This window comes from Octodon degus, unplaced genomic scaffold (genome assembly GCF_000260255.1).
Source record: "Octodon degus isolate 3935 unplaced genomic scaffold, OctDeg1.0 scaffold00116, whole genome shotgun sequence".
Lineage (NCBI taxonomy): Eukaryota > Metazoa > Chordata > Mammalia > Rodentia > Octodontidae > Octodon > Octodon degus.
Genome location: NW_004524692.1, coordinates 2,102,956 through 2,116,424, shown reverse-complemented (window position 1 = coordinate 2,116,424; position 13,469 = coordinate 2,102,956). Strand labels below are relative to the sequence as shown.

The 13,469-nt window shown below is 40.2% G+C and overlaps 1 protein-coding gene across 5 annotated transcripts in view; it reads left to right on the top strand.

Annotated features, from left to right (window-relative positions):
• Nucleotides 1-414: 414 nt before the first annotated feature.
• Pbx1 (PBX homeobox 1) overlaps nucleotides 415-13,469 on the top strand; it is a 323,692-nt gene continuing 310,637 nt past the window's right edge. For 3 of the 5 annotated variants that reach the window (XM_023699749.1, XM_004639879.3, XM_004639878.3), the window contains exons 1-2: nucleotides 415-1,364; nucleotides 4,630-4,703. In XM_023699749.1, coding sequence (XP_023555517.1) covers nucleotides 1,174-1,364; nucleotides 4,630-4,703 — 265 coding nt within the window. In that variant the 5' untranslated portion in view covers nucleotides 415-1,173. The remainder of the gene's footprint in view (nucleotides 1,365-4,629; nucleotides 4,704-13,469) is intronic. The other 2 variants (XM_023699748.1, XM_023699750.1) reach the window with 2 other exon arrangements.

Here is a 13,469-nt window from a genome sequence, read left to right as displayed (position 1 = left end):
AAAGAAAAACGGGTTGGGGCATAAGAGACCAAGCCATCTAATGTTCTTTCGTGTTAATTTTGCAGGTCTACATTTAAGTGGAACCACGTTTTCCTCAAGGACGCGACGTAAGTGAGCCGGCCAGGCAGAGAAGTGGAACCTGAGCTGGAAGGACGCTACCACTGTACCTTTAAGGACTGGGGATTTGGTGTTAGCTCAGCCTCCTTCCTGGCCCACCTCTGAACTCTGATTGACAGGGCGCCGCGAGGGGAGGAGCCGAAGGAGCCCGAAGAGGAGGCCCAGGGAGCGAGGGAGGGGGAGGAAGAGACCGTCTTTTAGCTGCTGGCCAATCAGAGAAGGGGGCGTGGCTCCAAGAGCCCGCCTCCCTCCTTCTCTCCCCCGCCTCTTGGCTTTCCCGCCCCCTCCCCCCTTCCCTCTTCCCTCTGCCCCCTCCCCTCTCCTCCTTCTCGTCCTCCTCCTCCTCCTTCTCCTCCTCCTCTCAGGCTGTGGTTTTTCTGTATATGTTTCTGGAGTCCTGAGCCTGGGCTAAACAAAAGCAGGAGGCTGACGGGGCTGCTGGAGTTTGCAGAGACACAGAGGAGGAGAGAGCTTGGGCTTTGCCTGCCACCGCTGCTGGGGGAGATCTGGCTTTTGCAACAGCCCACCCCCTTTGAGATCACTCTGGCCCGGAGTGGGGGTGGGGGGCAGCGGGGGGTGGGGGGGGAAAGTTTGCATTGCAATCCCCCTGCCTTCCTCTCCTTTCTCCCGATCAATGCATATTTGCAAAAGGATTAAGCCACAGATTTAAGCGCCGGGAGCCCATTTCTGCCTTGTAAAGGAGATCGGACTGAAAAACCAAAAGCCAGCTCTGATTTCTTTTCGCCAAGTGGGAAGGTGGTTTATTTTTCTTGCTTTTTGGAGTCAACACCCTTCCCCACCAGCCCTCCTCCCCACCCTCACCCCGCAACCCCTTCACGCCCCCTCCCCCTCCCCACTCCCCACCCTCCCACCATCCTCTAAAGAGGCAAAGGGAATTTTTTTCTTCTTCTTCTTTTGGTCTTCTTTTTTTCCCCCTTCCCTGTTTATCCTGAAAAGGATTTGAAGACAGCTTGAAGGATAAAAAGCCCGGTGCTTCCCAGGAGCCGAGCCCAGGCGCAGAAGAGGAAGAGCCGAGGGCTGCCGTAGCCTTTGGAGATGGACGAGCAGCCCAGGCTGATGCATTCCCACGCTGGGGTCGGGATGGCCGGACACCCCGGCCTGTCCCAGCACTTGCAGGATGGGGCCGGAGGGACCGAGGGGGAGGGCGGGAGGAAGCAGGACATTGGAGACATTTTACAGCAAATTATGACCATCACAGACCAGAGTTTGGATGAGGCGCAGGCCAGGTGAGATGGAGGCTTTTCTTTTCCTTTCTTGGGTTTTTTTGTTTTGTTTTGTTTTTTTCCCTCTCGCAGGGGGAAACAATGGGAACCGAATCACCACAGCGCTTTCTTTTAAAATGTAGTTTCTTATCCCATTTTTTTGACAAGTAACTACATGGCGGAGGAGTAAAATTTGAAGAAGCGTTGTTATCGAAAGTGTAATCGTCCAGGCTGTAATGTGGCTGTGTACATATTGTGCGTGCGTGTGTGTGTGTGTTCGTGTGTGTGAATATAGAGGTATTCATATAGACCCACACAAGCACTCAGGCACGCCAAAATACTGCCAACTGATCCAAAAGCGGCCCTCGGCACTTTTTACTGCTTTAAAAAAAGTGTAAGAGAGAGCTGAATTGTCAAGTTCAGAGCAGTATTCCATGCCTTCTGGTTGAAGGACTTCCTAACACTACCAAACACAATGTCCCAAAAACTCTATTTGCAAATTCAACTGGCTATTTAGCTAACTCGGCTACTTTGATTTCCCTTCTTGACTCACCCTCCAAAATTATTATCTTTTTTCCTTTCTCATCTCAACCAAATGCAGAACAAATCAACAACAACATCAACAACAACAAAAACAGGGTATTTCTTTGTCACTCGTCAGCATTCACAAAATATTTTGCACTCACTTAATTCTGTTTTTAGGAAAAGCTAATGGCAAAACAGCAAAGATAATTTTGCTCTTGGGCACATATGCTAGTTTCAAGAGCCTCAGGTTTTTAGTTTAACTTTATTGTCTCTTAATTTGAGTTGGTTTGCCTGCCTTCTGTGACACAGGCAACTAAATGTGGTCCTTTAAGAAAAGAACAGGGGGACAAAAATCAAGTATGCTCTTTCCCCATGCTTCTTTCTGACCACTTAGAATGCAGCTAAAGAAGGAAAAGCTTGTGGGAGTTTTATGTATTTGGATACTATAGGACACAAAGATGTTCGTTAAAGAAACATAATGAAGAAACTAGCTTCCTAACTTAATCCACCGCCAGGTATGTAGTTCTGAACTCTAGGATTTTATAGAAAATTCTCTTTCAAAAGAAAATACAGACTTAAGTAACAACCAGCAAGCCCAAGGCCGAACTTGAAAGGGAGAATTTTAAAAAGATCTAATGACCACATATGTCTCTACAGTTACTCAGCTTTGTTGGCTCTTTGAAGTGTTTTTTTTTTTTAATTTGAAAATCTTTTAGCCATATATACAAGTGAGTTAGTGGCATGGAAAAGACATGCTATGTAATTTTTTCTAAGGGAAATAGAAATTGGAGTTGGAGAAATTAGAGGAAACACCTAAGAGCTTGGATGTAGTGAATCACACTCTGTTTTTGCTTGCAGCACATGCAACATGTAACCCCAAAAGTACGAAGCTTTACGGGTGCTCCGAAACTAGCAAATGTTAAAAGACTAGAACTATTCTAATTTTTTTTTAAATAGGAGAAAGGTTTTTACAATGCATTGGTACTCTTTTTGAATTTCATTATCTGGTGAAAAGCTCATAAATACAGTAAATGGACAATTTTCCCCTGGCAGTTCTCTTTTCATGGGAGCAGCTTTCACTGTTATATTGGTCCAGGAAAATACATTCAGACATACCAGTAAACTGGCTTGCTCACAAGTTTGTAAGCTAGAAGGAATCAGCAAGAACAGACACTCACTATTTCTCTGGTGTTCAGTCCCTCTCTCTCTCTCTCTCTCTCTTTTTTTTGGTGGAACTTAGGACTGGCATTGCTCAGCGGGTCCCCCGTTAATGGCCTACAAGCTCAGAGATCAGATACAATTTTGGAAGAGGGGACATTTTCAGTTTTCCCTCTATAATTCCATTTGTAGAACTGTAGCAATGTAGTATTTCTATACAGCGGTGTGGGAATTTTTGTCTGCGTTTGGGCCTGTGTATAAGAATACATTTAGTGAAAACTGTTTTAAAAGAGGAAGGGAAGATAAGATCTTTAAGAATCAAGTCTTTTTCTTTCTCTGCTCTCTATGAAAAATGACTAAATTGGCTGCTATGTTTTCTTTTTGGTTAAACAACGTAACTACTTTAGCAAGACTATGTTCTGTTTTCCTTTTCTCGGTCACATCTTTATAAATGTGCATTTGTTGAGTCAAAGGCAATGGTTACTGCTTTAAATACAATGTATATGTACATTTTGATAGCCTTGAATTTTGAGTTTATTATTCTCCCTTGTATGGTAGACAGAACATTCTTGTAATCTCTGTTCTTCATGAAGATGTTTCCTTCCTTTTTGCTAACTTTCAAAAGGATTAAAAAAGAATTGCATTTGTTTTGAGTGCCAGGGCTTTTCATTTAGCATTACACATTATTTTAAGTTAGTACATAGAATTATGTTACCTAATAGCTGGTATGATTAGTATTTTACTTCCAAAACAGTATTATTTTGCCAAGTGATTCCATGATAAACTAGAAGGAAAGGCGTCCCTTGGTTCCTCAAGTGCATTCCAAAAATACAAACACAGAGAGACAACAGAACCAGGTAAATCACTAATCTAAAAGGCACAATTGTATTTATTTTTCCCCCAATGGTGCAAGGTCCTAATTGTAAATAATTGAATTTCAACACCTGCAAATAAGCAGTGTGTGCACAAGAGGCATAATGTGAACACAGAGAAATGAATTTATTCCCCATATGGGTATGTTTGCCCCCTGGCAATGCATTTCCATACTCTTTAACTTGGGGACTGAAATTTTATAAATTGACAGTTCTACTGAAAAGACCTTTCAAGCATCTTGTGTTTATGAGAATACAGGGGCATCTGCAGAATGAATTCGAACACATGGATGAATTAAATTTGAAAACACACACACACACACACACACACACACACACACTAGTTGAGAAGCAGACAGCTCCTAGGCTGTGGTCTTTGCATAGATTGCATAAAACTGCATTTGGCTTTGCTGTATTCATTGCTCTGTATAAAATTATTGGTTTAAGAATTCTTCTTTGATTAAACTATTATAAAAAAAATCTCTCCCTAAATGGACATAATTTAGGTTAGTTCTGTTCTGTACTTAAATCTCTACTCTTGTTGCTAATTAACATTAGTTCTTTCTCTATGGCGGGACTTTGTATGTATTAAGTCATAAAAACAATTGAAGTATGCCACAGAGTTAGACTCAGTCTGTAATTTTGCCTAAATGTTTAGATTTGCCCCTTTGTATTATCAGTTATTCAATCTTGAGAATCCACCTAAGCTATCATGCTGTTGTTTTTTCTTACAGAAAACATGCTCTAAATTGCCACAGAATGAAGCCTGCCTTGTTTAATGTGTTGTGTGAAATCAAAGAAAAAACAGGTAGGAACGAGAATCCAACATTTTGACATTTTCTTTGGCCAACTGAATCCTTAACCAGCAATCATGAGCCTTTATTTAAATGTAAAAATTCAGAATCAAAGTGCAGTCATGGTTGTCCATATGCTTGTCATAGAATGTCCTAGTCCTGCTTGCTTAAGAAAAAAAAGCATCAAGTTTCTTTGACAGTTATTTTCAAGCTTTATAGATTTATTTTCCTTAACTCTATTCTCAGTCTTTTTTAAAAACAAAAATGGAGTCAAAATGTAGGTTGTGAAGGGAAATTTATGGACTCGTGTATCTTGTGGAAGAAATGGAAGTAAAAAGTCTGTTTCCCAAAGGAATATATTTTGGCCCATAATTAAAATCCTATATTTTTGGTGTTGTGTATAAGGGGGTGTACTGTTTAAGTTTCTTTTGCTTTCTCTCTTGTTCTTTCTGCTGTTTACACAGCAGACTAGAGGTTCTTAAAAGGGACTGTGTGGAAAGTGCAGTGCAACATTAGGTTATCGGTATTTGAATGGCCTGTGATTTTATAGCAAGGAGAATTGTTGGGTTTAGAAGAGCATACTACCTTGCAATCCCTCACTCTCTTGTTTTTCTACTTCCTAAACCTCGTATCATGGACTAACACACTTATAACACATCCCAGGAGGGCATTTAAATTTTAAAGCAACAATTAAAAAATAGCAGTCATCAATCAGAGGTGTTCTTAAACAACAGATGCTCAGGGAAGGACATTTAGCAACATCCTCTTGTTTGTTTATTTTAATCCTTAATTTTCCAAAGTGGTTAAATCTCTCCCTTGTAAGAAGAAAGAGTTGAGGAGGAGGCAATCTGAAACCGGGACAGAAAGGACAGAAAGACAAGGGACACAGGGGTGGTTACATAAAGCGGTAGCTTTTGCGGGGTTCTGACTTTCCTGCTCACTTGAAAGCCCAGGGCGAAGTACCTGACGCCTTATTTATTTATTTATTTATTTATTTATTACAACAAGGAGTGTAACCGTCAATAATTCACATCTAAACCATATAAGCAAGGGCATGACATGAATGAAAGTGACAATAAATATGATTGCATGCCCAGTTGATATACATTGATAGCTACACATAAAAAAAGGAAGAGGGGACATTGAGGAAGGCTTTCTCTTTTTGAGCTCCCTCTGTTATGCCTTTAAAAAATACATAGTTTCAAGATGTGACTGTTGGATGAATATGTAATTACTTAGGTCTTCAAATGTATATAAAATTAATAAAGCGGGTCCTTTGTTGTCTGTTATTGGTGTTGTACATCCCAGACAAAGCACCTGAAAAGTGATGTTCAGACCTTTGAATCCTCCCCATTGCTTTGCCAAAGACTAACCTGATTGCCAACCTGATAATTGCATTATTTTAGCTGTGAGACACCTTTTAAGACATTTATGGATTGTGCATACAAATATCAAAAGACCTTTTTTTTCAGTTTGTCACACTTTCTAGTTTTGTTTTTGTTTTTGTTTTTGTTTTCCTACTAGCCCAGAATAAGAAAAGTTAAGTGTGTATATATAGGTACATACATTTTTTTTTTCTTTTCTTCCTCTTCTTTTTTTCCTTCAATCTCTGATTTTTATTTATTTTGCATACTTGCTTGAATTTGTTGAAATTTGTTTCTAATTGAGTATGTGTTCCTACTGGTTTTAGTTCATAAAATGTAAGATCAAGATTTAAAAAAGATATGTTGCAATACAGACTGAGGAGACTTTTATTTTTGAAGATGTTTTATAAGATTTTTATTAGAAGGGACACAGCAAGGGCACTTAAGTGTACACTGGGACCAACGTGCTTAGCTCTGCTTTCCAGATTCAAATCCACCGAGGCAGTAGGTACAAGTGGGTGGGTGCAAGCAGAGGACAAGTTCAGGTGTTGCTCAGAGTTTTCAGTAAAAGTCTTGTGAAAGGAAAACTTGCAGTGGTCAAAATATTGTTCTAAATGCGTCATTTTCTAGTTGGAATACATAATATGCTACTTGAAATAATTTTATGAACACATTTAATGTGTGAAGACTGAATATCTAAGATCAACTTGTGCATCGTTTCTAGAATTATATGTTTTTCAAAATAGTTGTGGAATAATGTAGATAGAATGTGTAAGTGTCATTGTCTCCAGTGTTGAGGGGGACATTCACGGTCTTGGACCAAGATGACACCTTTGGGTAAAAGTTGAAAAACAAAACAAAAATAAACAAACAAAAAAATCCAACCTCCCTCTTAATCTTCACCCTGGGCCCTGGAAGGACTAAGGGAAGGAAGAAACTAGAAGTCAACTGTGGTATGTTGAAAAGAACGCTTTGATTATAAAGCAGGGGAACTTCGCTACTCCGATTCCGTGGCACCTTTGTACTTTGCGCGAACTCAGCTTCCGAGTGATGGATGCGCTGGGGTAGTACAAAGTGTCTGTGAAGTTAGACGTGCATTTGGGGCTGTGTGTTTTCTTTCTTTCTTTTTCTTTTACCTTTTTTTTTTTTTTTTTTTTTTTTTTTTGCTTCTCTCCTGATACAGAGCTAAGGAAAAGACCCCTTGATCAGTTCACAAATATTCCCTTATTGTTTTGGAACATTTCCTATTGTTCCTGTGCTGCTCTCAGCTTTTGGTGAGTGTTTTTAAGCAGCTGTCTGAAGCTCTGTAGAAGGTACTTGACTTTGGGTGGCCTTTGTGTGCTCTAACGTGAGGTTCATACTTGTGCTCATCTAGGCAGAGCTCTGGAGAGGACCCTGGTAATTGCATTCATTCATCTGCTTTGGTTTTTTTAAAAAATGATTTTAGTTGAAGGATGCAGAACTAAATAGGAAAACTGTCTCAGTTGTCTCATCAACCTTTTGTAACTTTAAAAAAACACACACATGTGCATAATACCCAAAGTAGGCAGTGAATCTGAATTACAGTTGATTGATGGGTTTTTAAGTCAGAGATTATTGTCAGAATATTAAAAATAAAGCAAAGGCACCCGTGTGTGTGTTTGCTTCAGAATGTGACAAGTTTTTATTTTGATAATTTTTACTTTTTTGAAAGTGAATGAGAAGATAGAAGCAGGAAAATGCTCAGGTGGCGAGCTTTAGACAACAGCAGGAAAAAACGCTTCAGACATAGCGCAGTGTGTGTGTCAGATGTGGCTTTAATCGGCATGTTCAGTCTAGGAACATAGACACTTAATGTAATAGTTTGGATCATTTATTATCTCTCCTTTTCTCTTTCTCTCTCCTCCTTTTCTCTCTCTTCCTCCTTTCTCTCTTCCTCTTTCTTCTTCCTTTTTCTCTCATCCTTTCTCTCCTTTTTTTTTCTTTCTCCTTTTCTGAACGACTTGTCTTCTGACATCTTAGCAGTAGGCTAGTAGGCATTGTGCACGTGCATATATGTGGTAGGCACTGAGTTTCATGAGGTAGAACAGAAAAGAAAAAGCCAACATTGCTTTTCTGAAAAAAGACTCAATTATTTTAAAGTATTTCTTGATTTTTTTTTTGCTACGTGTCCAAATTATGCGGCTTTAAAAATTGGAAAAAAGATAAAAAAAATTCGGTACCATTTACTAAGGAGAATATTTATAGATAGCAATGAACAGTTGCAATTGTTGTGAGTGGTTTTTAATTTTAGACTGTAATAGCTATATATGGCACTGTTCAGCCAATTTTCCTCTGCACATAATCTGCACTGAAGTTAAATCAAATCATCGGAGGAGGTTAAAAATTATTTTTTGCTTCCTTAACACCCTTTTGTTCTCTCTCCCTTTCTCACTGTGTTCAATTAGCAGTCCCATCACGGAACTGTAGGTTATATTTTTAAGTCTACTACTGTATTTCTTTTCTGACACCTTCCTTTATTATTCCTGTCTGCCCCTTCTTTTTATATAGCAATTACATTATGGGGCTTCTACTCTCCTTTTTCTTTAAAGCATTAAAGAATAATTTTTGTGTTTGTGAGTCTTAAGTTTATATACACGGGTTGGGGGACTACACTGGAAGAATGCTGCATATTCCAGGGAAGCAATTCTGATGACATGAATCCTGAAGTACAGCAGGACTGAGGTAACTTTAGCCAGTTCAGAGCAGCTTCCAATTTCTTTTGGAGTTGAAGCAGGAGGGGTGCTTTTGTAGAAGTCCATCCATAGCAGGCAAAAGCAAAAACTTTTCTTGCTGATAGAAGAATTCAAGATTTTGGTCCTTGTTGATTTTTGTTCTCTTTTCCTTTCCTTTTTATCTTATTTTTATTCTTCTTTTCTATGGAAAGTACTAAGGAGAGGAAAGAAGGTGTCAGGGAGGAAGATACAATTTAGTTTTGTATGTCGACCAGCCTTCAGGCAGAGCAGCAGAGCTTAGACTATTTCTTGGGATACTACTCTCTGAAAACACAATAGAAGGTGAATTTGGGCCGTGCTCTGTGTCTTCTGTCCAGGAACTTTTGCTCGCTCCATTTGAGAAATAAGGAGAATGGAGCACAGGGAGCCACTTGGTCACAGCTCCCAGGAGAGTTTTGGAAATGTGGCGTCGCCGGTGTTGGTGTCGTTTGTTCTAACCAGAGGGGTGTCTGTGGAGCTTGCATGACAGTGGTTAAGCCTTCATGGTGACTGTTAGAGGCTTTGTGAGAGGGCAAATGTGGAGAAGACCGTGTGACCTAAAGTAGTCACCGTGGGAGCCGGGAGGGAAGGAGAGTGAGAACACCAGGTGGCCCTCAGGCTGTGCCTGGGGGCGGGGCTTTACCTGCGCTCCAGGATCTGGCTCCCTGCTGGGGCCTGGCTGTTTCACCTGCTCTTGCCCTGTGTTCTGTTGACACCAGGAACTTTTACCAAAATGCCCCTAAGCAAGCAAACAAACCAAAGCCAAGATATGGAGCAGATGTAAATAGGAAGGTATCTTAACTTTGATTTTAAAGCAAAACTGTGATTTCTTTTTTTGAGATAGTTTACTTAAGTGGTGTAGGGAGGCTTATCTTTAATTTTGGTTTCAAATATCATTTAGAGGGAAGCTGTTAGGTTTCAACTTGGACTTGGTGAAGCAAATATACCTTGATTGCTTTCCTTTCTCTTTTTTCCCCCTCCCTCCCTCCCTCCCTCCCTAAATTTCCCCAAAGCACCATGTGTTAGAGGCACTATCTGAAGTCTGAGCTCCAAAGGTAGATCTTACTCCTTTTCATATGAACTGGAAGAGCACTTTGTCCATTTGTGTTGCTCTATTAACCTGGGCTAGAATATGTGTCCTTGCCCCTAATCTGAGATAGATATAAGGGATACAGTAACTGATGAATAAATAAATGGGGGAATTAATGATTTGTTTTAAAAGTAGTTTGATCTCTGGCTTATAGAAATAAGATATGCTGCATTTTCCATAGTAAATTGTCTCAAAATTCATACTCTACTCCATTTTCCTGTCATCATATTAACTCTTTCAGGCCAAAGGAACATACATGTGCCGGCCTATGACAAAAGCATGCAGGAACCAGGTGTGTCTTCCTTGCAGGGGATTCTCTGCTGCGTGGTCGCACCTGCATCGTAGGCTTTTCAGAACATGGCAGAATGATTCCCAGGGAAAATAAAATTTAGGCATAGATTGTCACAAGATTATAAAACTGTCTCTTGCTGTGGCAGAATAAGGTCACTGGTGACTTAGCAGAAGGCTTTCTTAATTCTGACAGCGTTCTTTCAATCCCGCAGTTATTAATGAAAATCAGGATTGTGACAGCTGGCCAGGAAAAGTAGTGGAAGCCTGTGATCTGGGCACTGTGGGAGGCTGAGGCAGGAGGACAACAAGCTCAAGCCCAACTTGGACATCTTAGCACCTTAGTATGACTATGCCTCATAATTAAAACAGGGCTAGAAAAGAAGCTCAGCGGAAAGGCCCCTGGTTCAGGAAAAAATAGTGCACTGCTGAGAAAATCCAGCCTCTTTAGGGTGACTCAGCTTCTCTGAAAACTTAATTATTAAAGGGATAGAGGGTATACCTCCCCTCATGCTGACCTACCACTAGGAAGTGCTAAGACTAAAAGCAATGTGCTTAAACAATTTTAGAACAAATACTACTAGTGGAGGTTAAAGGTTAAAGATTTGGTCTGTGAAGCCAGAATCCCTAGGTTTCTAATCCAGATCTGCAGCACCTCAGCTGTGTGACGTTAGCAAAGTTACTAAACCTCTCTGCTCTTCATTCTCCTTATTTGTAAGATGGGGATCCTAGTGATCCCTTTCTTAAAGCGTTGTTGTGAAGAGTAAATGAGGTAATGTATGTAAATTACAGTGACTGACACAAACACTCAAGGACTGTTAGCTTTTATTATTTCTGTCCTTGTTTTCTTCCATGAAAAAGCAGCTTACACCAGATGGTCCCCAAAGACTGAGAAGGTTCCAAGAGTCTGAGATTCTATGACGAGAAGAGACAAAACTTGCTGAATTTAAGATTTGCTTTCTTTTGTTTCTCTTGCTATTCTCTTCAAGTGAGAACCGACTGTAGCTGGCCAGGAGGTTGGGGGTAGGGAAGAAGCAGGAGAAAGAGAGTGAGGAGGGGGAAAGGGTTGGCATGATCCGGAGCTGCACGGTGACCACCTAGGTGGAGTCGGGCCTTCAGGATGACATTTTCTTCGCTCCAGCCCTGCAGCCAGGCATTGTGTAGTTATAGTTAAATATTTTCTCTCTGAGCATAGAGCGGCCCAGCCATCCACCCTTCAAGGTTTCAAAGCAGGACTGGTAGCATAAAAGTCAATCTAGGGCAGTCTGACCTCTTACCGCCTTCCTAATATGTTCCTTATTTAGGAACAATATTATCTTTGCCTAAAGAGAAGCTTGATACAAAGCAGTTTTTTTAAAGACCTTTCTGGAGGTGTATTTTTTACAGCATGAAATTCGTCCATTTAAAAAATACAGTTTTCCCAGGCATGGTAGCACATGGCTGTAGCCCAACCCCCAGAGGCTGAAGGAGGAGGAGAGTGAGCTACAGGGCAACTTGGCAATTCAGTGAGACCTGTCTTAAAACAAAGGCAGAAAAGGACTGGGGATGTAGCTCAGTTGATGGCTCTGGGTTCAATCCCCAATAGGCTCCTCACACACAAAAACGTAAAAACCTGCGTTCAGCGGATTGTGATATATTCACAAAGTTGTGTCCACATGACCACAGTCTTGGGTTAGAACATTATTGCCCCCCCCTTCCCACTTTAAATTACCACTCTGTCCAAATTTCCCTCACCCCTTGCCTCGCCTCAGGTAACCACTAGTCCATCGTCTGTCTCAGTGAATTTTTGCCTATGCTGGATATTTCAGATAAATAGAATCATTCAATATGTAGTTTTTTTAAAAAAACTAGGTTCATCTATTAAGCATGTTTTCAAGTCTTATCCATGCTGTAACCTGCATAGACAACATTCCATGCCTTTTGATGTCTAAGTAATATTCCCTTGTATAGGCATACCACATTTTGTCTATTTCTTAGTTTATGGGCATGTAGTTTTTTTTTAACTTTTGGCTGCTGTAAATGATGCCACTGTATATATTTGCATGCAGGTTTTTTTGTATATGGAAATGCTTTGTCATTGCTAGGTTATAAGTTAATTCTGTTTTGATTTTGGGGAATTGTCAAGTTATTTTCCAGACTGGCTTCAGTAGATTCATTCTCTTTTATTTAAAAAAAAATTGCTTTATTAAGGTGTAATTAACATAAAATAAGCAAACAAAAACTGTGTCCCGGGTACACAGTGTGTGCAATCTGATGAGTGCAATGGGTGTGTTCTTCAGTCGACAGGAAGTTTGATTTCAGCTATCCCGATATTCCCTTTTTTCTACCTTTCTCTACTCAGTGATCTCTCTCTCCCAAATTGAGGACTCTCCTATACTTTTTTGGTTTTTTTTTTTTTTTTTTTGGCTAGCAATTGCTCTGAAAAGAAATATTTGGAGCCTTATTTTTCAGGACTTGAAGTATGCATGATCAGAGATTTATGAAACCTCTCGTAGAACAATTGGCATTTCAGAGAGGAAAAACTAAGCCAAGGGCACGAATCTCTAAAACTAGAATGTCAGGAGTCTGGTACCTAGAGAGAAAGGCACTTTTGAAAAAGAAGTAGAGAGTTCTGAAGAGTCATTCGCTATACCCAAGCATGGACTCTTGAGTCGAACCAACTCAGGACACATTTTAAAGCTGTCATGTAGCAATAGGTCAGGGTATTAGTATACTCATCAGTACAGTGATAATAATTATACCTACCATGTAGGGTTGCTTCAAAGACTAAGCCAGATGCTAGTACAAAATACCTAAGTCAAGGAGCACGGTCCATTTGTGACAGCTGCTGTGCTGGCTATTTCTCTCATCAGTTTGACCCTATTTCTTCCAGTTGGATTTGCCCAGGAGTTCTGGGACCGATGCAGAAGCTTGCCAGCTGTCTTCTTGTGTGACGTCCTTGTCTATATGACAGAAAAGTTGAGTTCTTGGGCAGAATTCAGCAACAGGCACCTCAAGACTCCCACGTACTCCTCCCCCAGCTTCAGAGTTCTGTGAAGAGAATTTCATAGAGCAGTGGTGTTCTGTGAGCATAGACATCATTTTCAAATGCAATGACTTCACTTTCTTCCTAGTTCCACTTAAAGAAAAATAAAAGTAGAGAGAAGCATGTAGAAATAATTTTCACCATACACATTATTTAAGCCAAGTAAAGCTGAGGAGTTCAACATATAATTTACATATGGTTTCTTTTTAAATATTTTTTTATTTTTATTTTTTTTACATCTATTTAGTGTGTGTGTGTGTGTGTGTGTGTGTGTGTGTGTG